Source organism: Arvicanthis niloticus, chromosome 12, assembly GCF_011762505.2.
Source record: "Arvicanthis niloticus isolate mArvNil1 chromosome 12, mArvNil1.pat.X, whole genome shotgun sequence".
Lineage (NCBI taxonomy): Eukaryota > Metazoa > Chordata > Mammalia > Rodentia > Muridae > Arvicanthis > Arvicanthis niloticus.
In genome coordinates, this window is record NC_047669.1 from 1,680,411 (window position 1) to 1,706,130 (window position 25,720).

Below are 25,720 nucleotides of genomic sequence, written 5' to 3' on the forward strand. Positions count from 1 at the left end.
AAAAATCCCAATAATATAATAGCAAATTATTTTATTTCAAGAATTTTAAGAACACATCAAAAAGATTATCCATCACAATCAAGTCAGCTTCATCCCAGAGATACAGAGATGGTTCAACAAGCATTAATCAATAAATGCAATCCGCCACATAAACAGACTAAAGGACAAAAACCACATGGTCATCTCATGAGATGTGGAAAAGGTCTTTGATCAAATCCAATACTCCTTCATGATAAAAGTCCCAGAGAGATTACTGATACAAAGAAAATACTTCAACACAAAAAGGCAATTTACTACGAGCCCATGGTCAACGTCATTCTAAGAGAGAAATGTGTAACACACAGAATTTCCACCAAAATCAGGAATAAGACAGGGTTGTTCACTCTCTCCATATCAATACAGTAGTGGGAGTCTTAGCTAGAGGAATAAGAAGACAACTGAAGGAACCGAAGGGGGATTCAATAGCAAAGAGAAGGAGTTAAAGTATTTGTACTTGCATATGATACGACTTTATACAGAAAAGACTCTAAAGAGTCTTCAGGAAACTTCTACAGCTGATAAATATTTTCAGCAAAATAGCAGAATACAAAGTTAACACACAAAAATCCATACCTTACACAGATACAGACACACACACACACACACACACACACACACTATACACACACATATTACACACACATATTACACACACAAACATACACACACACATTATACACACACATATTACACACACACACACAGAGAGAGAGAGAGAGAGAGAGAGAGAGAGAGAGAGAGAGAGAGAGAGAGAGAGAGAGAGAGAGAGAGAAACAAATCAGAGGGGAAAAATCATCTTTCACAACTCCCTAAAAAAAAAAAAAAACTTGGGGTACCATCAACTAAGGAAGTAAACCACTTGTATAATAAAAACTCTAAGATAGCAGTTCTCAACCTGTGGTGAAGTTTGTTCAAACCTGCAGGTCACAAACCCTTTGGCAAACCTCTATCTCCAAAACTATTTGTATTACAATTCATAGCATTGGCAAAATTATAGTTAGGAAGTAACAACAAAAATAATTTTATGGCTAGGAGATCACCAAAACATGAGGAACCATATTAAAGGGTTGCAGCATTAGGAAAGTTGAGAAGCACTACTTGACAACATTGAAGAAAATAATTGAAGACATCAGAAAATTAAGAGTCTCCAAAGCTGATGGATAAGCAGGATTAATATTGTGAAGATGGTTATCCCCACAAACTCTACACCCTTCTCCAGAATCTACCCTGCTCTGTGACTCTGACCTTTTCTTAAACCCCTTTTCTGCAGCAGCCTCATCTGTCCTTCCCTGTCATCTACCCACCCTGTATAGCAGTCCTGTCTCCTCAGTCTACATGATTCTATCCCACCTAAGACATTTCCAACCTCTAGACCCAGTGGTTCTCAACCCTCCTAATGCTGCAACCATCACAATGAAACCACCACATAACAACATTTTTGTTACTACTTAAAACTGTAATTTTGTTTCTGTTATGAAGTGATGTAAACTTCTGTGTTTCCGATGGTCTTAGTTGACCCATCAACCTGCAAGTTGAAAACAGATGCTCTAGGCTAAACTCACCCCTACAGCTTCTCTTTTCTTTGACCCTGCTTCATCAACAATGTACTAAAAACTAATAAAGTTCTCATGCCTGGATCACACTGCAAGAATACCAAGATTATTAAAGATCAAGCCAGTATGTTCTTCAAAACCTACCAGCTTATCCAAATCCTTGCTAAGGAGAATGATACAGATCAACTCCAGGACATAACATTAAATCATCATAAACCTCCTCAAAGAATTCAAGGAGTTTAAACAATAAACACACACACAAACACACACACACACACACACACACACACACACACAAAACATAAAAAATTCAAGAAAGGGCCTAACTTTTCTAGTTGTGTGATGACAAAAACAATACAGACATAAGGTTGATGAAAATGACAAAGAATCAAAGATTTGAAAATGAAATTCAATAGGGATAGGAATGCCGACGAAGAATCAAGCCGAAGTGAAGACGGGATTGAAAAAACCCAATAGTCTAACTAGAGAATGCAAAGGAAAGCTTTACAACTAAAAATGAATCAAGCAGAAAGTCTCAAAGATAAAATAGAGGATTCAGACTAAAATAGTGAGGAACATAAAACAGTTAGAATACAGAAAAGCAATACAAGCTGGGCATAGTGGCATGCACTTGGGATTCCAGTACTTGGGAGGCAGAGGCATATGGTCTCTGTGAGTTTGAGGCCAGACTAGCCTTCAAAGTGAGTTCCAGGACAGCCAGGGCTGTTACACAGAGAAACAAAACAAAACAACCAACCAACCAACCAAACAAACAAAAATCAAACCACCCCCCCCCAAAAAAAAAACAGAAAATAAACAAAAAGAAATGAAGTGCAAAGGACATCTGTGAAACCATGGGAAGTCTAATCTTCTAATTATAAAAATGGATGAGGAAAAATCCCAAGTCAATGGTATAGATCAGACTTTCAGCAATGTTATAGAAGAAAACTGCTCCAAACTAAAGAAAGACACATCCATATGAACACAAGAACCATAGAAAAACACTCAATAGACAAAGCCTGGAGATTGCATTCCAAATCCTGAAAAATTATGATTGCCAAGAACCTACACTAACATCAACTACTACTTACTAATAACTCACTATACTAACACCAATACTACCTACCTACTAATACTAACCAGGAAACCCATCTGCCATAATTGAAAAAGAAAGAAAATTTTCATTACATAAAAAGTCTAAAATTTTCTATATATTAAAAAAAAAGAACCCAAGGAAAAGAACAGGAAGCATAATTTTGGGCTGAAAAGATAAATGAACATAACAGAGACTGTGGGTAGAACTGACCTGAGGTCTCCTCCCTGAAGACTAGCTTTCATGGTATCAAATGGCACTATGCAAGCTTTCAAAAGACAAGCAACCTACAGTGCTATCCACCATTATGCTTGTGAAGCATATCAGCAGCCAGCATGGCAGTGATGAACCTACATGCACAGCAGTATGCTTCTACCTGAATTATGCGCATTACACAATTTTAAGAAAATAGCTAATGGTATGATTCCTTGTGGGTTCTCAGCTATCTGTGTTGTTATTTTAGCTTCCTCCTTCTCCCCAAGGAGGCCTCCTTCCCACTTTCTTATTAGATCACTTGTATCTTCTTCTGCATTCCTTTTGTCATTATTCAATTTTTCTCTAATTAGATTTTAAGACTTACTTAACAAGAAAGAGACCATGCCTGGTACTGAAAACCTTCACGGTGCTGGTGAAGTCATGATTATTGAAGGAGAATCTACATCCACTATTTTATTAAACTAGCATAGTTCCTAGCAATAATCTACAAATATTCGTCCTTATAACCTTATGAAAAAATTTTCTCTTTGCAACGAAGGGAGACCATTATGATTTGAAAGAGGACTCAAGATAGATCCCCAGCACCCAGGTAAGGTGGCTCACAACTACCTATAACAATTGTGAGGCAGTTCTCAGGAATCTGATTCTCTCTTCTGACCTGTAGGAAGACTGCATTCATATGCACATACAGTCTCCAAATCCACACAGACAAATATGTGTCATTTTTAAAATGTTAAAATAATTACAAGTCTCCATAAAAGAATACATAATACAGTTCAGAAAGCTATTTAGAACATTGCTATTTAAGATCCTTTGGGCCATTTGGAGAAAAATCAGCTGATTTACCTAGCTGAAGAATTAAGCTACTTGGCCGAAATGCTCTTATGATTGGGATAAAGATTGAACTAAGTCCCTATAAAACTCTTGTGTTGAAGCCCCAGGCCCAGGGCACTAAAAGGTGGTTAAGTTAAAGTGAGGCCTCAATGATTTTGACAGGTCCTTAAACGAATGAGAAATCTGTGCATGAATAGACACTAGGGATAGACAGACACAGAAAACATCCTAGAAAATTACACCAAATTAATTATGTTTCAACAACCAAGGAGAGAAGATTTAAAGAAAATCTATCTTGCTGGTACCTTGACCTTGACCATCATCATCTATAACTAGAAGAAATGCATTTCTATTGTTTAACAAGATAATGTAGCATTTTGCTAAGGAGCCTCAACAGACTAATCGGCTCGTGGGAACTTATCTGCTGCTAATGATAGGAGACCAAGGTAAAAAGTAGTTCTTCTCACACAGTCGGCAGACCTCAGTAGCACTGCTCACACAGTCGGCAGACCTCAGTAGCACTGCTCACACAGCCCAGCAGACCTCAGTAGCACTGCTCACACAGCCCAGCAGACCTCAGTAGTACAGCTCACACAGTCGGCAGACCTCAGTAGTACAGCTCACACAGCCCAGCAGACCTCAGTAGCACTGCTCACACAGCCCAGCAGACCTCAGTAGTACAGCTCACACAGCCCAGCAGACCTAAGAAGCACTGCTCACACAGTTGGCAGACCTAAGAAGCACTGCTCACACAGTTGGCAGACCTGGACCGTGCCACCTGTTTAGCAACTTGATGGCCTCTCCTTCCCTTAGGAACTTTGACTAAAGACTTGTTCTTTGTGATAGGGACATTATTCTAGAAATGGAAATATTATATATCACTATCATTGAATTCAATTACTGTACATTTCAGAAATGTACAGGAAATAATTTGGTCCATGCCATGTTGATGGCTCTTTAGGCTGTTTAGATTTTAAGGGTGTGGTGGCTTGAATGAGAAGAGCCTACATAATATTTGGTCTCTAGCTGGTAAAACCAATAGAGAAGAATTAGATGTGGCCTTGTTGGAGAAGGTGTGTCACCGGTGGTAAGCTCTGAAGTTTCAGAAGACTCCTTTCATTCTGAGTCTGTTCTGTGGCTGTGTCTCAGTGAGCTCTCAGCTACTGTGTCGGCACCATGCCTATCTGCTGCCACGCTCTCCACCATGATGGTAATGAACTCTTAACCCTCTGAAACTAGAAGCCTCAAATAAACACTGTTTTTATGCTTTATTGGTGTCATATCACAGAACTAGAAAAGTAATTTTGATAAAGAGTTAACCAAGCCATTTCAACAAAAGAAGGTGATATTTAGGAACATCCAAATGCTATGAATTTGGGCTTCACTAAACCTTAAAAGAACAAACTTCTTTCATGTGCTTGTAGTTATTGATTATATTTATATGTCTAACTTGTTCTCTCCCTCCTTCTTCCTACCCCCTCCTCCCAATCTCCTTCTTTTCCTCTTACCTATCCACCTTCTATCTCTCTGCCAGTACTAGAGAGACTGAATGAAGCCTTGTGTGTGCAAACTTCAAAACTGAGTTCGATCCCTAATCCTGCTTTCTTTTGAGATGGCCATTTAAAGACAGAGATAGCAAGGGACTCTGAGGAAATTCATAACATCACCTTTATTTCAATTATTTTCATGTCTGTAGGTTTGCTGAAATGCCTAATGGCAGCATTAAAATCTGCTGCCATGTGGCCTAGCTAGCACAAGCATGCTGGACAGAATCCATCTCCTATGGCATGGCGTAGCATTAAAAAAAATTTAGACTTCACATGCCATTTCTGGAGCAAATATAAGATTTTCTGCAACTGTCCTTTTAAGTCTATACTCAATTAGGTTTCAAAAAAAAAAAAAAAAAAAAAAAAACTCTCCCACCCCCCCCCTCCCCAAAATATCAAGGAACAAGGAGAAAAGAATGAGGAAAGGTATAAGAAGGAAACAAGCTAGGAGCTGTATCCACAGGTGGCCTTTTGGCCATTTCACAAGTGATTCTAAGAACCTGAGTGGTCACTGCAGACTACAAATGACCACTGGCTATGATGCTCTAGAAAGATGTCCAGCAAGACTGGGATGGCTAAGTGGTTAAGGCTTTGGACTTAAGATCCAATCGGCAGATGTCTGTGTGGGTTCGAAGCCCACTCCAGTATTAGAAGCTGGAATGCTTGTGAGGTTTCTCTAGTAATTTTGAAGAAAGATCTCCTATGGAAGATAAGCTTAATGTTTAACATCTGTAGTCAACCCCTAATCTAAGAATTTCATAGATAAAACTTTATAATAACTAATAAGGTTAATAATAAAAAACAAAAATGATCAAATCTCACATACTAACATACCTCTCGGGCAAGAATCCTCATGTGGTTGTTTTTCTTGCTGGCTAAATCCAAATTATAAAAGCTCTGCTGGCAGAATGACACACTCAGTACTTCTATCTCATAAAACCTATGGTAGAGTCTGGCTCTTCTCACTTAGCACTTCTCTAATAAAGTCACAAACATTTTTGTAAAAAAAAAAAAAAAAGTCTTCTACTTATGAGACAGATGTCCAGCTGATGGCTGGTAGACTCAGTTCTTTACACTCACCAAGGAGGGAAGATGTAAATGACGTCCTGGGGATGCCCCATTAAGTGTTCTGCAGTCTCTCTGCTAAAGAGAACCTTCAGGTAGGCTCCGGGTCTAGGAGCTATTCCTCTGGGAGGGCTGGTGACTGGCGGCCCTGCTAACTGCTCACATACTGCAACTTGCATGTTGCATTCCTCATGTAGTTCTAGAATTTTCACAGTTAATACACCAGATTTTCTGCCTAGAAGACAGAAGAGAAACAAATAAAAAAACAATACTTAGAAACTTCCTGCACATTTTGTGAACAAGAATCTATAACCAGTTAAACTGCTTCTGACACTGTGCACCAGAAAAAAGAAAGGAAACTCCTACAAGGGTAGAAGGTGATCTGGATTCTAGCAGTGCCTCTCTTATAAGGTCAGCCAATTACATAGATGTCATCTTTTCAACTGTCTCACCTATGAAACAGATCATGCCACTTGCTCCAGTGAACATCTGAGAGAATTAGAAGAAATACACCAAGGTGAACCAATGCAATATTTATGGACACACACCTTGTACCAATGTAAAAGTTCAAAGAACTGGCAGTTGTGTGTGGTCCTGGTGATTCAACTAGTAAGATCAAGTGGTTGGAGTGGGGTGGGGAACACTCCCCACAAAGATTCCCCACAAAATCTTTGCAGAGTTTCATGTTGGGTGTCGTAGACCTCATCTGTCATCCTAGCTACTTGAGGACACAAGATAAGGAAATTGTGAGTTAAAACCTACTCAGGGTAACTCAGGCAACAAAATGGGAAGGGGAAAGGAGGGTGGTTAGCTGGGAGGAGTGGGGGACAAAAAAAGGTCACAGTAGGCCATGTCTCTGAAGAGACACACAAACTGCTCAGAAGGGAAACTGGGGGATTTCAAATCAATCTGACTTACTGTTCTTACTGTAACACATATGTAGAAGCACAGAGGCAAAGATTAACATGTGCTATTAGTTACAGGTAATGAAAATATTTTATCTTTTTCTGTTGATGTTTAATTTTAACAGAAAATTAATTCAGAATGACAAAAATAGACCTGCAAATAACACTCCGTATTACCCGTCCCCCAACCATCGTAGACTGAGTGATTGACAGCAAAGGCCCAAAGCCAAGCTTTAAGCCATTCACAGCTTCACTGCCATTTCTGCTTCTTCTCTCACTTCTGCTTCAATCACTGTTCTGTCCGAAGTTTCCTGTCCATTCTCCTGACTGAGTGCTGGAGTACATGGTGGGCCTGCATGCCGAGCTGGCCCACCAACCTGTCACTGTTCATAAGGACCGTTTCTCACAGTTTGTACCTGTGAAATGGGGTTGGGGAAGGACAGGAGCATGCAGAATGTCAGCCTGCTGCTTAGAGTAGGTTTAGACATATTTTCAAAAACTTAAGTGTGTATTAGGGATTTATATTAAACACAGCAGAGGTGCTGTCTGTCCTCTATCTTCCTGACTGCAGGCCTGTCCAGGGATTCATGACCTGCTGCAGTACTGAGTACTGGACACCCAGCTAAAGTCAGATAGTCAGCTGCCACAGGTTCCTGGTCTTGTAGCCACAATACTTGATGTTCATCACACCAGGAATGCAGAACTCCCTATTCTGGTAGCAAAAGATAACAGATACTCAGTGGTTACCTTAGAGTATGTAGAAATTCTGAGTTCATAAAAGGAAAACAATTACAAAAATAAACAAGTAGTATTAGAAGACAAATACCTATGATTGTATCATCAAAATACTTACAAAAACATAAGATGAACCACACTATTATGGACACTTCATTTTTGAAACATTGTTATAGTAAGTGCTAACAATACTCTAAACAAGATGAATTCTTCTCAAGATCTATAGCACCAAACACCTTGGAGAATCAAAATTGATTTTATATTAACTATGATCATGTGCTGACCACCACAGCTTCCTCGGTAACTAAACAGTCGTAGGACACTGTGATAACTATCAGCACTGGAGAGCACAGCAGGAGGGAAAAGTCAGCACAGTCCTGTCCTCTGGGCAGAGCCCACCAGGACTTCTAGCAGGGAATAAAGAATGCCTTTGCAAAATAAACAAAGCAGGCTTATTTCTATTTACCTCAGAGAGAAAAAGCATATGATAAAGTCTGTCAAGTTATGTGATTTGGGCAAGAGAGATCTGTGTAAAGAGGCACTCAGTTTATAAAGAATATTGTTTGCAGTTTGATAAATGGTACAAAAAGGGACATTTCTATGTTGATAGAGCAATGCTTTTCAAAAATGTTGGAGCTTACCCAAAATAGCACATTATCCAGGAAATAGTTTGATAACTCCCAGAAACCATTACTTAGGGACCTTCTCAATTTTAAGATTTTAAGAGTCATGAGTGGGGGACCTGAGCACAACTGTCTTCTCCACACGACAGAACTGCTGTCCACAAACTCAGCAGCTCTGGTTGTGTGCATAAGACTTGCACACATTTAAGCTAGTCAGCATTGTAGCATAGAGTGGAAAGGGGTTCTTAAGCCTGAACACAAAATGAGGAACTATGGACAGCTTAACAGTCTCTGGGGAAGGAAAGTCAGTTTCCATTAAGGGTATGGCTCCTGAAAGGCTGAATGTGCTTTAGCGATGATTCCTCATCCAGGAGTATATATATGGGCAGCACAGACTGAAGTCATGGACCATTAAAAACACCAATAACAAAATTAACACACACATAAAAACCAGAGTACATTAAATTAGGGGGGATAAGGAGGTGGAGGTCAACCTAGGAGGTATTAGGATGAGAAGTTGGTTAATATGATCCAAATACACTGTATGAATTTTTCAAAAAATAAATAAAAACATTTTAAATCCTAAAATTAAAAAAATATCCAAATATCTTATTTGTATTTCTCTACTAATAATTGCTTCAATTTAAAAAGCAACATACATGTACACTTACATACATACATACACACATACAGTATTAGCTACCTCTGAGAGCAGTGAGATAGCATCAGCTTTTCAAAGTATTTGCAAGTCAGTTTCCTTATTCAATTTAAAAGACCCCTCACCCCAATATAAAAACAGGTTGGAAGAAATGGAACCTGTTTAAAGTTGTCTACCTCAAGAAAAGTACTGCCTAGGGGCTGTTATAAAACTAGAGAAACAATCAAGGAGTTATCAAAGTGCTATATTAACAAATGCCAGGAAGGATGTTCCTACTAGTACAATAATGGAATAATTACTATGAACACAACAATCAGCCTTTCAACTAAATTTAAGTCCTATTCCATAAAAGGAAATTCGTACCTGGTACCTTAAGCCAAGGCAAAAGGCTGCAAATGGGAGGTCATAGGCCCAAGTAGAGAAGAAACTGCTACTGTCTTGTTGAATGAATATAATGTGCCTGACAAGCTTCTTATACACATTTGTATTTGCACCTATAGAATACTGCGGCTGTCAGCTCCAACTGTTCATGAACAGAAACTCCCTTTTGCAAATTAGATGTAGTTTGAGAAATGTGTAAGCCCCGGTGAAGCTCCTGAGAACAAGTGACTGATGCTGAGGCAGAGAGGCCCAATGCTTAGTCACAGACAGGATTCTCTATCACTCCTTTCAGTGCTTAGATCACTGCAGAAGAGAGGACAGAAAAAAAGTCGTAAGTGTTAGAGGAAGGGCTGGACAGATGTGGAGCAATTTATTTTTTGAGGGAACACGGAAGCTCATGAGATTCATGAGTAGAAGCAAGAACTAAGCAGCCTTCAACTCTCAGGAAGTTTGTGAAACTAACAGGATTCACAAGGGCTTTTGGTGATGCAGTGGCCTTTGGGTTATCCACACTGCTGGAAGCAAGCCATCTCCCATGCTCCTGTAAACAACCTCCCAAAACTCACTAGTTTGCAAAGTCAGCCTGGTGGAATCATTATTTGGTTCTGTCACTGTTTCCCTATCTAGGATGAACAGATCTTTGTCTGCTTTTCCCTAGAAAAGGCTCACAGAACATTTTATTAGCTAACTGGGATGAAACAGAAAAAAGTCTTTGAGTTTAGATGGTCAAGTGGACACAAAATGTATAAAAAGAGATGGAAGGACAAAACCTGTTTGTGGTTATGTGATTGATGACTTATTTGAAATAGAGTCCACGGACATGCATGTGAATGCAAACCATCCTGGGCCTGTTATTCTGAAAATTAATATATGAGGCTAATTAAAGTTCTATAAAAGAAAGGACAAAGCCAAGCAATAGTGGCTCACACCTTTAATCCTAGTTCTTGGGAAGCAGAGGCAGGCACATCTCTGAGTTATAGGGCCAGTGTGGTCTACAGAAAGAAGCAGTCAAGGCTACACAGGAAAGCCCTGTCTCAGAGCTAAAAAGAAAGGACAATGTAAAGTTAGGATATGAGCAGAGAATCTGAAATCATTCTTTTATAGAGGACAAAAATCCTCCCACCTCTTTCTTTGAGATCAATGTTAAGAGTAGCGAGTCAACAAGTTCTGACTAATGATCTGTAATGGCCCATGTATGTGCAGCAAGTGCTTCTGCATTTACTAACCCTGGAGCCTGTCTGACACCCAGAGACTAACAAAGACAACATGTGACTAGGACAGCCAATCAGCTGGTGCCAGCTGCCCCCAGGAGTGGTTATGGCAGAGGGTGGAAAGGCACTTCCTATTACTACAATAAATGAGACTGCTTCTGCTTCTCACCTGCCTCCTGGAGTTTGTGTCATTGATTCTGCACCTTCTTAACCCCTACCCCCCAAGGACAGTCTCAGGTCCAAGGGCTAGGGGCAACAGACAGGGTTTCATGTAACCCAGGCTGAGCTCAAATTTACTATCCAGTTGAGGATGACATTCAACTCCTATCCTCTGGCCTCCATCTCTTGAGTGCTGAGATTACAGGTGTATAATCATCACACTTGACTTACCCAGTGCTCGGCAATGAATAGAACTTCATGAATAAGAGGAAAGTACTCTACTGTAGTGGCAAATTAGTTAATCCATTTTGCCACCCAGCAGGTCATGTGTGCATCATGCACCTACCCAAGAGCTCTCTGGATTCTCGAATGAAAGACACACACACACACACACACACACACACACACACACACACACCAGCTAATTTTGATATGCCTTGACTAGCTCAGTGGTTGGGCATTTCTAAACCTTCCCAAGGCTAGCATACATTTCCCTCTGGTATTCCTGGCTTGACACCTTCTAAGTCTATGGTTTATCTTTGCTGCCCTGTTACCTTCTGAGCATCTACTTTCCCTTTCCACCTACACTGCTGGATGAGTTTTCTTCTGCAGCTCTTAAATTTGATCCTTCTCCCTCAGGGTCATGGCAATTCTCCCCTTCCCTCTCTATCCTAGTCCCTTACCCTCGTAATCTAAAAGTCCTGCCCATCTCTTGTCCAGCCATTGGCTGTATGGCAATGCTTTATTATCCATCAAAGGCAGCCGGGGGCAGGGACCCTCAGGTCTGGAAGTGAGGCTTTTGGGAGCCAAAATAAGATAAAGCATTAAAACCAACTCCCAACACTTAACAAACAGAACTATACCCCCAAACCCTGTAAGCCTTTCCAACAGAAATATTTTCTTTTGGCCAGAGACATCTTCTAGAAATTCACCTAAATTATATAAAAAGAAAGAAGAGAAGTACTTGATATATGTCTCTAACCCTTTTAAAAAACATGTTTATCTTTCAGAAAGGTGTAGAATAATAGAATGCTAAGCTGTCTATTTAGCCCCCTGCTACACACAGAATGGACATTACTAAAATTAAAAATTTTACTGTCATAGCACGTACTACAGTAATTCCACCATTTTTGCATTTATAGGCATTGGTGATATGTTAGTGCACTCTAACTATTATCAGGTTTATTTGTAATTCATGTGTGAGAGTGTGGTGCTGCTGCTACAGCACTTGCTGTCTTCTAGCTGAGTGCTGAGAACACTCCAGCACTGCTCACTTTATATCCACTGCCCATGAGTCCAAAAGTCATATACAAACCAACAGTGAACAAGTCATGGCACAGAAACTAAAGAACAAAACAGACAGTAGTTCTCCTTCAAAAGATTATAACTCCAGATACTAAAATGAGAGACAATTAAAAACAGGCAAAATGCCAGATGAAGAATTGAAAATGTTTCTAATAAAATTAATTAACAACCACAAACAAGGAGATTCATTCAATCTCAGTTGTAAGAAGAGAGTTAGTAACACAGAGAAAATCAGCAAAGTAGATGAGAAAGTTAGTAACATGAAAAAAAATTTCTGCAAAGAAACTGAGATTTTTTTTTTTAAACAAGTTACAAAAGAAAAATTCAACAAGCCAAATGAAAAACACTCTGGAAACCCTACCTTGAACAAGCAAAGGAATGAGAATCAAGAAAAGAATGACTGAGGAAAGGGCTAGTGCAACGTTGCATTCAAATATCAGTGAGGACAAAAAGTGACCATGATCACTATACCTAAAAAGTTGGGACATAACTAAAAGATCAAACCTAAAAATTTTTATGTTGGAAAAGGAAGTAGGATAAACATTAATACATAAAGAATCTGTTCAATGAGAGTTCTCACTAGATGAAATAAAAATGAATGAGAAAGATCTCAAAAACTGTTCAAGCCAGGCAGTGGTGGCACACACCTTTAATCCCAGCACTTGGGAGGCAGAGGCAGGCAGATTTCTGAGGCCAGCCTGGTCTACAGAGTGAGTTCCAGGCCAGCCAAGGCTATACAGAGAAACCCTGTCTCGAAAAACCAAAAAAAAAAAAAAAAAAAAAAAAGTGTTCAAACTTAGCAATTATAAAAATACAAATTAAAAACAATTTTAAGATTTCATCTTTGCCCAGTTATAATGGGTAAGATTTTTTTTTTTAAACTGACAACAAATGTTAGTAAGGTTGTGGGGGAAAAGAAGCCCTCATTAACTGTTAGTTTGATTGCAAATTGGTGTAGCCACTTTGAAGATCAATATGGAGAATCCTCAAAAATCTAAAAAACAACCTACCATATGACCCAGCATTCCCTGCATATGCTCAGGGAAATTAACATCTTTCTCCAAAGACACTAACTCAACAATGTTCATTACTGATCTAATTACAATAGAGAGGAAATAGAAAAAAAAACTAAATTCCTGACAACTGACAAATGGACAACAAACATGTGATAAATATACACTATGGAATACTATGCAGCTGTAAAAAAGGATAAAATCATGAAATTTGCTTATTGTGGTATTACTAATAAGAATGGCTTCTAAAGGCTCATATTGTAGGGACATAAGCCAGCCCTAACCTTATAGCACCGTGGTTTTTGCCTGCCTAGAAATGAGCTGCTCTATCCCAGTCCCTAGAGTGCTCAGACCTGGGAATAATTTGCTACTGCTCCGTTATACACATTCATACTAGGTTTAATCCCAACAAATAGGAGGGAGAGACAGGGACCTCCAGAGCACACTAGCTCGAAACCTAGCTGAATCAGCCAGCCTTGGATTCAAATGAAAGACTGGGCAGTTTTCTTTCTCTGATTAGCAGCTACAAACCTAATAAAGCTATTCTCTTAACTAAAGTAAAAGAAGAAATCTTGCTTGTGGGGATAGAGGTATAGCTCAGCAATGAAGAGCCTGCAGGCTCCTATCAGGTAGCTCCCGCCTAGGAGATCTGAGATCTCTGGCCTATTCTGGCACTTGAAGTCATGTGCACAGACATAAAAATGTGCACAGACATAAAAATAGGTATTTAAGCATTCCTTTTTTTAAGGTCTTTGTTTTATGTGTGTGAGTATTTTGCTATAAGTCTATATGTGAAACACGTGGATGTCTAGTATTCACAGAGGCCAAAAGTGGATGTCAGATCCTTTGGAGTTGAAATATGGGTACTAGGAATCAAACCTGGGTCATCTGCAAGAGCAGCAAATATTGGTGAGCCAACTCTCCATCCCTGTAAAAATACATTTTAAAAATTGTGTTTATTCAGTGTTTGTCTAGAGCCTAGTGCAAGGCTGTCGGAAATGTCCTTTAATAAGGATAAACTGAATGAAGAATTGAAATACAACTGATTCAGCTAGCTATGTGGTGCTCTCATTGCTTAGCTATACCAACAGACTTAGAATAAGTATCAAACCTAAAAGAATGACATAGACATATAAAATTTTCTCTGAAGTAACTACTATACAAATAAATCTTAGAAGAAAACGAACACTACTTGGTTGCTTTATAGTCTCCAACACAAAATAAATTTTTTAAATGAATTAAAGTACTTAAATTTAAAACTAAATTTAAATTTAAAAATAAACCTCCCTGTAAACAAGACGCAGCTAAAAAAAAAAAAAATCTTAAGATTTAAAGAAGGACCTGGTTTCCCTACACACTAAAACTAGTCTTTCTTGCCTAACAAATTTTATGGGCAATGCTAAAGTTGTTCTCCATAAACTGACAGCAAGGATCCATTGCAGAAGAAAGACACAACTCATTGAACATGGAGACGTCAGGCTGGTGCCTACCTAGAGCCTTCAACCCTATGTTCAAGCATCTTTGGCAGGGAGGTAGCACACTATCTTCCTATACAAAATCAAGAGAGAAACATAAACAGCAAGCAAGCCACTGAATCTTTACCTACAACGGTGTCCTGCCTGCAAGACAAGCCAGCCTAACAGAGGCACAAAGCTTGTGGGAATAACCAACCAATAACTGATCTGACATAAAGGTTACTCCAACAGATGCAACCCATACACAAAAAGGCTTAGTTGTCCAAGAACAGAGACTAGATAGCCTAGGGACCCAGGGGAAAAGCAAATAAAACTGGTCTAAAAAATGAAATGATAGCAGGACTCTGAATGATATTCTGCTATACCCACAGATCAATGCCCTTGTCAGCCATCATTAGAGAAGCTTCCTCCTTCAGCAGCTGGGAACTAATAGAAAGATCCATAGCTATATATTACACAGAGGGAGAGAAAGACCTTGGAATCCCTGAATGGATGTCTCATTCAGATCCCCATGGAGATCAGGGAACACAAAGGAAGAGGAGATACAAGGAGTGTGAGACCCAGAGGGAAAGGAATACACCAAGAAAGCAAGGCCTCCATGTCAATATGAGCAAAGCTGATAAGAACACATAGAGACTGAGATAGTATGCATGGTACCTGCATAGGTCTCTACCAGGTCCTCTGAAAACATATTATGGCTTCCAGTTTAGTGTTTTTATGAGATTCCTGAGTGTGTAAATGAGTGGGATTCTATCTGATTCTTGTGCCTTCTTTTGAACTTTTTCCTTTTTATTAGTTTGTCTTATCCAAGGCCAAAGTCATATGTCTTATTATATTTTCATTTTCCTATATGTTCAAAAAAACAATAAATGAATGAAAGAAAGAGAAAACAAACCTAGCCATTAGGGTTAAGGCCACCGGGGGGGGGGGGGGGGGGGGAGGGGGGGAAAGGAGGGGAGGAGGGAGGGAAGAAGGAGAGACGGAGAAGGAGAGACGGAGAGAACAAGAACACCTAGCTACTATGAGAAAGGTTAAAGACTAAATTGTTACTTACACTCTAGGGAGAGGAAAAATCATCTTTCCCCAGAAGAGCAACACTAAATATATCAACCCCTCCAGGGCAGGCCTCATATTCCATAGTAGCTGACAAACATGAAGGGGACTCCACAGGGTGTGTGTGTGTGTGTGTGTGTGTGTGTGTGTGTGTGTGTGTGTGTCTGTGTGCGCGGCGTGCTTTTATTTGGTTACAGTCGGTAGGTTTTGATTTCTTTCTTTCTTTTTTTTTTTAGGGATGTTTGGCTTTCTTTTCAGTGGGGGGAGGGTTGTTGTATTGAGTTTTTGTTTGTTTTCTAAAAAAACAATTCTTTTTTCTTAAAAAGAATTTAAAGTTGGGGTGGGATGGGCGAGGATGGAGAAGGGCTTGAAGAGTGAGAAGAATATGATCAATACATTTAAATTTGAGAAATTGTTTTTATGTCCGATCTGCTTCTTCACCCTGGACAGATCAGTGGGCCTGACACCCTCCCACACCCACCAGCCTGCTTGCCTCACAGGAGGTCTGTAGTCACCAAGGATACAGGTGAGACTCCCTCCCAAATCCTCACACCAGTTGGAACACGCAGAGCCCGGATGAAGAAGAACCTACCTGCCCTGTTGAGCTCCATCTTCCTTCCAGTCTCCTTTTCCAACCAGGCTTCTACATCCCTTCTACATCCCAGAATCTGTCTGTTACCCAGGAGGTCTAAAATAACCAGGGACATAGGAGGTCTGGCTTAATCAGGGACACAGTCCTACCAGTTTGCACCTACATCTTCAACTTGGGCAGATCCTTAAACAAAAAGTCAAAGCCTGCCTGCCCCACAGGAGGTATTCCCTAACCAGGAAGGAACTCAGGAAGTCTGTCCTAACTAAGGACACAGGAGGCCTGATCTTAAAAGAGACACAGGAGATCCCCTTAACCAAAAACAGCATTGCCTGCCTCCCAGGAGACCAGCTCTAACCCAGGTCATAGAACTAACTCTACCTGCCTCCAAGGAGGGCAGCTCCAGTCAGAGACACCCATGTCAATTAACACCACAGATAACCAATGGCCAGAGGCAATCATAAAAAGGCAAGCAAGAGAACTAAATGCAATTTGGCACCATCAGAACACAGGTTTTCCCACTGCAGCAAGCCCTGGCTACCCTAACACAGCTGAAAAGCAAGATTCTGACCTAAAATGCCACCATGAAGATGATAGAGGCCTTTAAGGAGGATATGAATAGAATAGAAGCCCTGACTAAGACATTACCCATGAAAGGGAAACATCTTCAACAAAATCATAAAAGAAAACTTCTCAAATCTAAAGAAAGAAATGGCCATAAATATACAAGAAGCCTACAGAACACCAAATAGATAAGGCCAGAAAAGAAAATCTTCCAAATAAAAACACAGAACAAAGAAAAATATTAAAAGCTATAATAGAAAAAGGTCAAGCAAGATAAAAAGTCAGAACTATCAGAATTGTACCACACTTATCAAGAGAGCATCTAAAAACCTGTGCAGATGTGATCCAGACCCTAACAGAACATAAATGCCAGCCCAGCAAAACTCTCAATCACCATAGATGGAGAAACCAAGATGTTGCATATCAAAACCAAATTTAAACAATATCTCTCCACTTATCCAGCCCTACAGAGGATACTGGAAGGAAAACTTCAACACAAGCAGGGTAACTACACCCAAGGAAACACAAGAAATTAAACACCTCACAATAAACCAAAGAAGAGAACTACATACACATAATACCTCCTCCAACAACAAAAATGATACCAACTACCTATCATCAGTCTTTAGTATCTCTCAACTTCAATGAACTCAGTTTGCCAATAGGAAGACATAGACTAACAGACTGAATATGTAACAGGACCCAGCATTTTGCTGTACACAGGAAACACACCTCAGTGACAAACACACACACCTCAGAGTACAAATCTACAAAAAAGTCTCCAAGCAAATGGTTTCAAGAAACAAGCTAGAGTTGTCAATATCCAATAAGCTAGACATTTAAACAAAAATGATCAAAAGAAATGAGGAAGAACACTTCATATATATCAAAGGAAGAATTCCCCCAACATGAAGACTCAATTATGAATGTATATATATATGCTCCAAATGCAAGGGCACCCATACTTATAAAAGAAACTTTACTAAAACTCAAAACATACATTAGTAGTGGGAGACTTCAATACCTCTCTCTCACCAATGGACCAATCACTGAAACAGAAACCAAACAGAGGCACAGTAAAACTAACAAAAGCTATGAATCAAATAGATTTAATAAATATCTATAGAACACTTGAACTCAAAAAACAAGAATATATCTTCTCAGCACCTCATGGAACTTTCTCCAAAATTGACTGTATAATCTGACATAAAACAAGCCTCAACAGATACAAAAAGATTGAAGTAATCCCATGCATTCTATCACATTACCATAGACTAAGGCTGGATTTCAGTAACGCCAAAATTAACAGAAAGCCCACATACCCATGGAACTGAGCCACTTTCTGCTCAATGATAACTTGATCAGGAAAGAAATAAACAAAGACATAAAAAACTTTATAGAATTCAATGAAAATGAAGACACGATATATCCAAACTTATGGGACACAATGAAAGCAGTGATAAGAGGAAAATTCATAGCACTAAGTACCTTTATAAAGAAATTGGAGAGATCCCATATAAGCAACTTAACAGCACACATGAAAACTCTAGAACAGAAAGAAGCAAACACACTCAAGAGGACTAGACCACAAGAAATAGACAAACTCGGGGCTGAAATCAATCAGATAGAAACAGAATGATACAAAGAATTAACAAAACCAAGAGCTAGTTCTTTGAGAAAATTATCAAGACAGATAAAGCCTTAGTCAAACTAAATAAAGGGCACAGAGACAGTATCCAAATTAACAAAATCAGAAAGAACTAATACGAATACTCCTCAAGCTATCACACAAAATAGAAACAGAAGGAACACTACCTAATTCATTCTAGGAAGCCACAGTTACTCTGATACTTAAACCACACAAAAACCCAACAAAGAAAGAGAACTTTAGGCCAATTTCACTTATAAATATTGATGCAAAAATACTCAATAAAATTCTCACAAACTGAATCTAACAACACATCAAATCATCATTCACCATGATCACGTAGGCTTTATCCCAGAGATGCAGGGATAGTTCAAAATATGAAAATTCAACAATGAGATACACTATATAAACAAACTCAAGGAAAAAACAATCACGTTATCATCTCATTAGATGCAGAAAAAGCTTTCTACAAAATATAATACTCCTTCATGTTAAAAATCTTCAAGACATCAGGAATCCATAGCACATACCTAAATAAAATAACACCAATATGTAGCAAACCAACAACCAACATTATGTTAAATGGAGAGAAACTAGAAGCAATACCATTAAAATCAGGAATAAGACAAGAGGGCCAACTCTTTCCATATTTACTCAATATAGTACTTAAAGTTCTAGCTGGAGCAATTTGACAACAAAAGAAGATCCAGGATCTACAAATTGGAAAGAAAGAAGTCAAAATATCAATATTTGCAGATGATATCATAATATACATAAGCAAAATTCCACCAGAGAAATCCTACAGCTACCAAACAACTTCAGCAAAGTGGTATGATACAAAATTAAGTAAAACAAATCAGTTGCCTTCCCTTATACACATGATAAACAGACTGAGAAAGAAATTAGGAATACAACACTCTGCGCAATAGCCACAAATAGTATAAAATATCTTGGTGTAACTTGTATCAAGTAAGTGAAAGACCTATATGATAAGAACTTCAAATGCCTGAATGAAGAAATTGAAGAAGACCACAGAAGATGGAAAGATCTCTCATGCTCATGGATTGGTAGGATTAACATAGAAAATGGCCATCTTACCAAAAGCAGTCTACAGATTCAATGTAATCCCTATCAAATTCCAATACAATTCTTCATATACATACAAAGAGCAATTCTTAGTGTCATATGGAAAAACAGAAAGTCAAGGATAACCAAAACAATTCTCAACAATAAAAGATTTTCTGGAGGAATCAGCATCCCTGACCTCAAGCTGTACTACAAAGCAATATTGATAAAGACAGCATAATGTTGGTACAGAGAAGGTAGATCAATGGAATAGAAAAAAAAAAAAAAAACAGAAGTAAATCCACACACCTATGAACACTTGAATTTTGACAAAGAAAACAAAAACATACAACGGAAAAAAGAAAGCATATTCAATAAAGGGTACTCGTCTAACTGGTGGTCTGTATGTAGAAGAATTAAAATAGGTTCATAATTATCACCTGCACAAAGCTTAAGTCCAAGTGGATCAAGAACTTCAATATAAAATCAGATACATTGAATCTAACAGAAGAGAAAGTAGGAAGAGCCTTGAACTCACTGGCACCAGGCGAAATTTCCTGAACAGAATTCCAATGGTTCAGGCTCTAAGATCAACAATTGATAAATGGAACCTCATAAAACTGAAGAGCTTCTGTAATGAAACAGATAATGTCAATAGGACAAACTGGCAACCTTCAAATTGGGAACAAAAATCTTTATTAACCTTATATACTATAGAAGGCTAATATCTAAAGCATATAAAAAAACTCAAGATGTTAACCTCTAAAACACCAAATAACCCAATTAAAAATGTGGTACAGAGCTAAAAAGATAACACCAATAGTTCAGGTTCTAAGATCAACAATTAATAAATAGGACCTCATGGAACTGAAAAGCTTCTCTAAGGCAAAAGACATCATCAATAAAGCAAATCAGCAACCTACAGATGGGAGAAAAAAATCTTCACTAACTCCACATCCGGTAAAGGGCTAATATCCAAAGCATCTAAAGAACTCAAGAAGTTAACCTCCAAAAAACAATAACCCAGTTAACATGGGCGACTGAGATGAACAAAGAATTTACAACAGAAAAATCTTGAATGGTCAAGAAGCACTTAAAGAAATGCTCAAATGATCAGGGAAATAGATATCAAAATGACCCCCAGATTCCTCCTTACACTCATCAGAATCGCAAAGATCAAAAACTCAGGCAACAGCCGATGCTGGCTAGAAATTGCAAACTGGCACAACCACTCTGAAAAATCAACCTGGCAGTTCCTAGAAAACTGGAAATAGTTTTACATGAAGACCCAGACATAGCACTTTGGGGCATATATCCAAAAGATGCCCCACTATACTACAAGAGTACTTGATTGTGTTTGTAGCAACCGTATTTGTAATATAGCCAGAAGCTGGAAACAACCAAGATATCCCTCAACTCACGAATGCATACAAAAAAATGTGCTTCATTTACACAATTGAATACTTATTCAGCTATTAAGAATGAGGATGGGCAAGATTCTGCACAGAGCCTTACCAAACTAAGACAGAAGTGCATTGCTTTTGATGGGTAAGGAAGGCATTCTTGGCAGAATGACCTAAGACAGGCTCAGTCTTGTTTATGAAATAAAAGGGAGGGGGGGGTGGAGAGCTTTTGGGGCTGCTTGGCAGGAATATGACATTGGTCAAGGACAAGGAAGTGGCCTTCAGGCAGGAATCTGACATTAGGCTAGAACAAAGAAGTAATTTCAAGCAGGAATCTAAATCTTAGGCTAGAACAAAGAAGCAATTTCTGCCAGGAATCTAAATCTTAGGCTAGAACAAAGAAGCAATTTCTGGCAGATTAGGACAAGGAAGTAGGCTTCAGACATGAAAATGACTTTGGGCTAGGACAGAGAAATAGGCTCAAATATTTTGGACATCCTGATAACCCCTGAGAAACAGTGATCACAGGAGTGTTCACAGAACTTTGTTATTGCCTTGCTTGTTCTTTGACCTTTTGTGTTTATTGTATTGCTTCTTCCTTGACTCTTTGCATCTATTGTACTGCTAGTTCCTCAACCTAGAACTGACCTTAATACTTGCATGTAATTAAAATGGTAGAAAAGCAAAAAGGAGGAGGGAGGATGGGATAGGGGGTTCTAGGGAGGGAAATGGGGAAAGGAGATGACATCTGAAATGTAAATAAATAAAATATCCAATAAAAAGAAACAGAGTTTTGCAGGCAAATGGATAGAACTAGAAAATATTATCCTGAGTGAGGTAACCCAGATCCAAAAGGACATGCATGGCATGTACTCACTGATAAGTGGATATTAGCCAAAAAGTACAGAATACCTAAAATACAACCCACAGACCATCAGAAGTTTAACAAGCAGAACAGCCCAAATGAGGATGCTTCCATCCCACTTAGATGAGGATGCTTCCATCCCACTTAGATGAGGATGCTTCCATCCCACTTAGAAGGGGGAACGAAATAATCACTGGAGGCTAAGGGAAGAAGAAACTTGGTTTGGATTGTGGAGGGGGAGGGGAGAAGGGCAACAGGATCAGGTATGGGGGTGGGGTATGGGAGAAAAGTCCAGAGGGCCAGGAAAATTGATGGAATATTCAGCCTCAGGGATTAGGAGGTGGGGGTACCCTCTAGAAAGTTACAGAGACCTGGGAGGTGAAAAGACTCTCAGAACTTGATGGAGCTGACCTTAGCCAAAATACTCAAAACTGGGGAGAGGGAACTCAAATGTCCACCTCTAGTAGATAGGGTCTCATGTGGAGGGACAGAGTTACCAACCCACAGTCAAAATTTCTGACCCAGAATTGTTCCTGTCTTAAAAGAACTGCAGGGACAAAAATGGAGAAGAGACTAAAGGAAACGTGGTAAAATAATCAGCCCAACTTGGGATCCATTTCATGGGGCGGGGGGAAGAGACACTAAGGCCTAACACTATTACTGATGCTATGATATGCTTACAAACAGGAGCCTACCATGGCTGTCCTCTGAGAGACCCTACCAATAGCTGACTGATGAGTCAGACACAGATACTTACACCCAACCACTGGACTGAAGTCAGGAACCCCTATTGTTGAATTAGGAGAAGGATTCAAGAAGGTGAAGGGGAGGGTGACCCCATAGGAAGACTAGCAATCTCAACTAATCCAGACCCCAGAAAGCTCCCAGAGACTGAGCCACCAACCAGGTGACATACACATGGTCTGGTCCGATGCTCCCAGCACATAAATAGCAGACTTCCTGGTCGAGCGTCAGTGGGAGAAGATGCATCTAATCCTTGAGAGACTTTGAGGCCCCAGAGAAGGGGTAGGCCTGGTGATCCTGGGGTAATTACCTTCTCAGAAGCAAGGGAGAGGAGGAATGGCAGAGGGCCCAGGAGAGGGAGCAATGGCTGGAATATAAAGATATAAAATAATAATAATTTAAAAACTCTAAGAAAGAATCAAAAAATTGTTTTTAAATAATAAAATAATATAATGAAAACACTAGTATTAAAGATAAGTTTGAAGGGTACAAGTTAGACATTTGCTATCAAAAGAAAAGGAAACAGCAGCTGAGTTGGCAATGACCTTATTTAATCATATCAATTACTGGTACCTGGAAGCAAAAACTGAGGCCACTCTATGATGAAATTCCTAGACACAAAAATAATAACAGGAGGTGTCTTGTTATTGCAATACTACAACCTCTGAGAGTCAACTCTGGTACAAAGAATCATCAAGGTGTATGGAAGAATGCTGCTTGGCTTGGTCTTTACAATTATGATGCAACATCTAGAAAAAGTAAGACAGAGTTTCCCACTGAACTTAGAGCCAGGCAGGTGGTCAAAACACCAAAGCAATCCTCTTGTCTCTGACCCCTCTCTGCCTATCCCAGAGCTAACGGCATACATATAACCAAACCTGGCTTTATACGTGGCTGGGTGCTGGAATCTACTCTTCCTTAGGCAGAAAGAACTCTCATCCACTCAACCATTTCTCCACCACAGAGAGGTTTGCTAGCATATTCAGGCAGGATAAAGCAACAAGCATAGATGGCATATCGTCACATGGCTGGAAGTTCCTGAACGTAAAGCTACACAATAACATGATGTATCTGGTTAACATACAAGACATGGTCTCACGGCAGCTGACTCGAACACATCACATGGCTTGTCTTTTATCTGAAACACAAAACCACTCACACCAAGGATTCAAACGTTGTTTTCTGTACAATGGCCTCAAATATATAGTTCAAGGGCTATAAAACATTTAACAAACAACTTGATAGAACATGATTTGGAATATGGCATTCGGAACTTCCCCACATACACATGTGAATGTGCAATGAAATTCCAGAACAAGTAAGGTTTCTTCAAAGAAATTCAAATATTTAAAACCAAATATGCATGAAGGATTTATGAAGAAGTCATTTTAATAGGATATGAGCTAAATCCACATCTGTTCATAGAACTTACTCCTATCAGTAAAAAGCAGATAATTAGACCAAGGGTGGCAATGTAGAGTTTGATCCTAGCCCCTGGTAGGTAGAGACTGGTAGACCTCAGTAAATTTGAGGCTACCCTGGTCAACACGGTGAGACACTGTCTCCAAAACAATCAAACAAACAAACAATTAAACAAACCAGGTATTTGTAAGCTGATAAAAAATACAGGTCCAGTTTTTAAAAGTCTACCCTTTCATATTTTAAAGATAGATTTCAATTGATTCCCATTAAAAGCATTACTGAATTTACCAAGAGAAATGGAAAGAAGGAATCCAAAGACCCTAACCAGCTTTAAAGCAAACCCAAGAGCATCCTACAGCAGGTAAAGAAGCATCAATGTGCTTAGCCCTTCAGTGAACCTGTAAAAAGAACACTTCTGGGTAGTAATGAAATAAGATTTACATAGGATTGAGAGAGACAGTGAGACACACAGAGAGATACAGAGATGAAAACAGACACAGAGAGAAAGAGATAGAAAGAGAAAATGATTCAAGAACAGGTACCTCATGCTGAAGCAGTAATTCATGGCACTTACAGTGGGTCTTTATGAACTGTAACACTGCAATCTCTCCTGGGAGCAAATGCTACAAAAGTACCAGTATCCTCGAGAAATTCTTCTTTGGCAAAATTTTAAAAAGCCATACTGCTGAAGACATGACTTCTTTACCCTCTGATTCTTAAAAGTTCAGCCATGGCTTGCCTAAGACAGCTTCAGATTTACTAATTAGCATTTGTAGGTGAGGAAAACAAAACAAAACACCTCCTTTTAGCTTCTCTGATATGTATGTAAACTGAACTTATTCAGAATAAGTTTTGCTTAGAGAATACTTCCTCATTTTACTTACAGTATAGGTCTTAGTCTCTTTACTAAAATCTTGTAAGTTGTCTTGGTCATGTCCATTACTGGCCTGTTCCATGGAGAATGATCAAGGGTTTCCTTGAAACCTCTATGTGAGGAAACTGCATATAGTCCCAAGATTTCATGAAATCTAGAAAGATTACAGACTCTAAAATTTTCTCCACTTTTTTTCTAATGAATGGTGAATTTATTATTGCATCCTAAAGAACTTTAAGTATAGACCACATTGTACAAAGCTTATTATATATGATGTTCTATCTCTCAAAAAGCCCTTCTTTTACTCCTATGAAGAAAGTACACGTCCCCACTTAGAGACAATTTTTTTGAGTCACAAAAAACACTTAACAATCACCTTCATGTATTTTAATGTACAAAAAGACATTTCAGCTCTGATATTTTTTCACCCATCATTTTAGCAGTGGATATAAATCTTACCTAAAGGTGTCATTTGGTAAGAAACACATCGATGTCTCCACAAAGAAATGGCAGATCTCTCTCGATTCTGCAGTTCTTGGAGTCTTTCCGCTAGTCCACCTCTGTTTAGTGGATATAAAATACTATGTTTAAATAAAAGCAAAAGCCTTCAAGACAGCTGCAGCTTTTACATCTTACATCCCCTCCTCAGAAACAGATAAAACAGGAAAATGTTAACATCTT

The 25,720-nt window shown here is 39.0% G+C and overlaps 1 protein-coding gene across 6 annotated transcripts in view; it reads right to left on the minus strand.

Moving 5' to 3' along the window:
* Spidr (scaffold protein involved in DNA repair) overlaps positions 1-25,720 on the minus strand; it is a 234,456-nt gene that overhangs the window by 123,438 nt on the left and 85,298 nt on the right. For 3 of the 6 annotated variants that reach the window (XM_076942502.1, XM_034515175.2, XM_034515176.2), the window contains 2 exons: positions 25,499-25,599; positions 6,363-6,582 (listed from right to left, as the gene is read on the minus strand). In XM_076942502.1, coding sequence (XP_076798617.1) covers positions 6,363-6,582; positions 25,499-25,599 — 321 coding nt within the window. Of the gene's footprint in view, positions 1-4,202; positions 4,374-6,362; positions 6,583-25,498; positions 25,600-25,720 lie in introns of those variants that run through there. The other 3 variants (XM_076942503.1, XM_076942505.1, XM_076942504.1) reach the window with 3 other exon arrangements.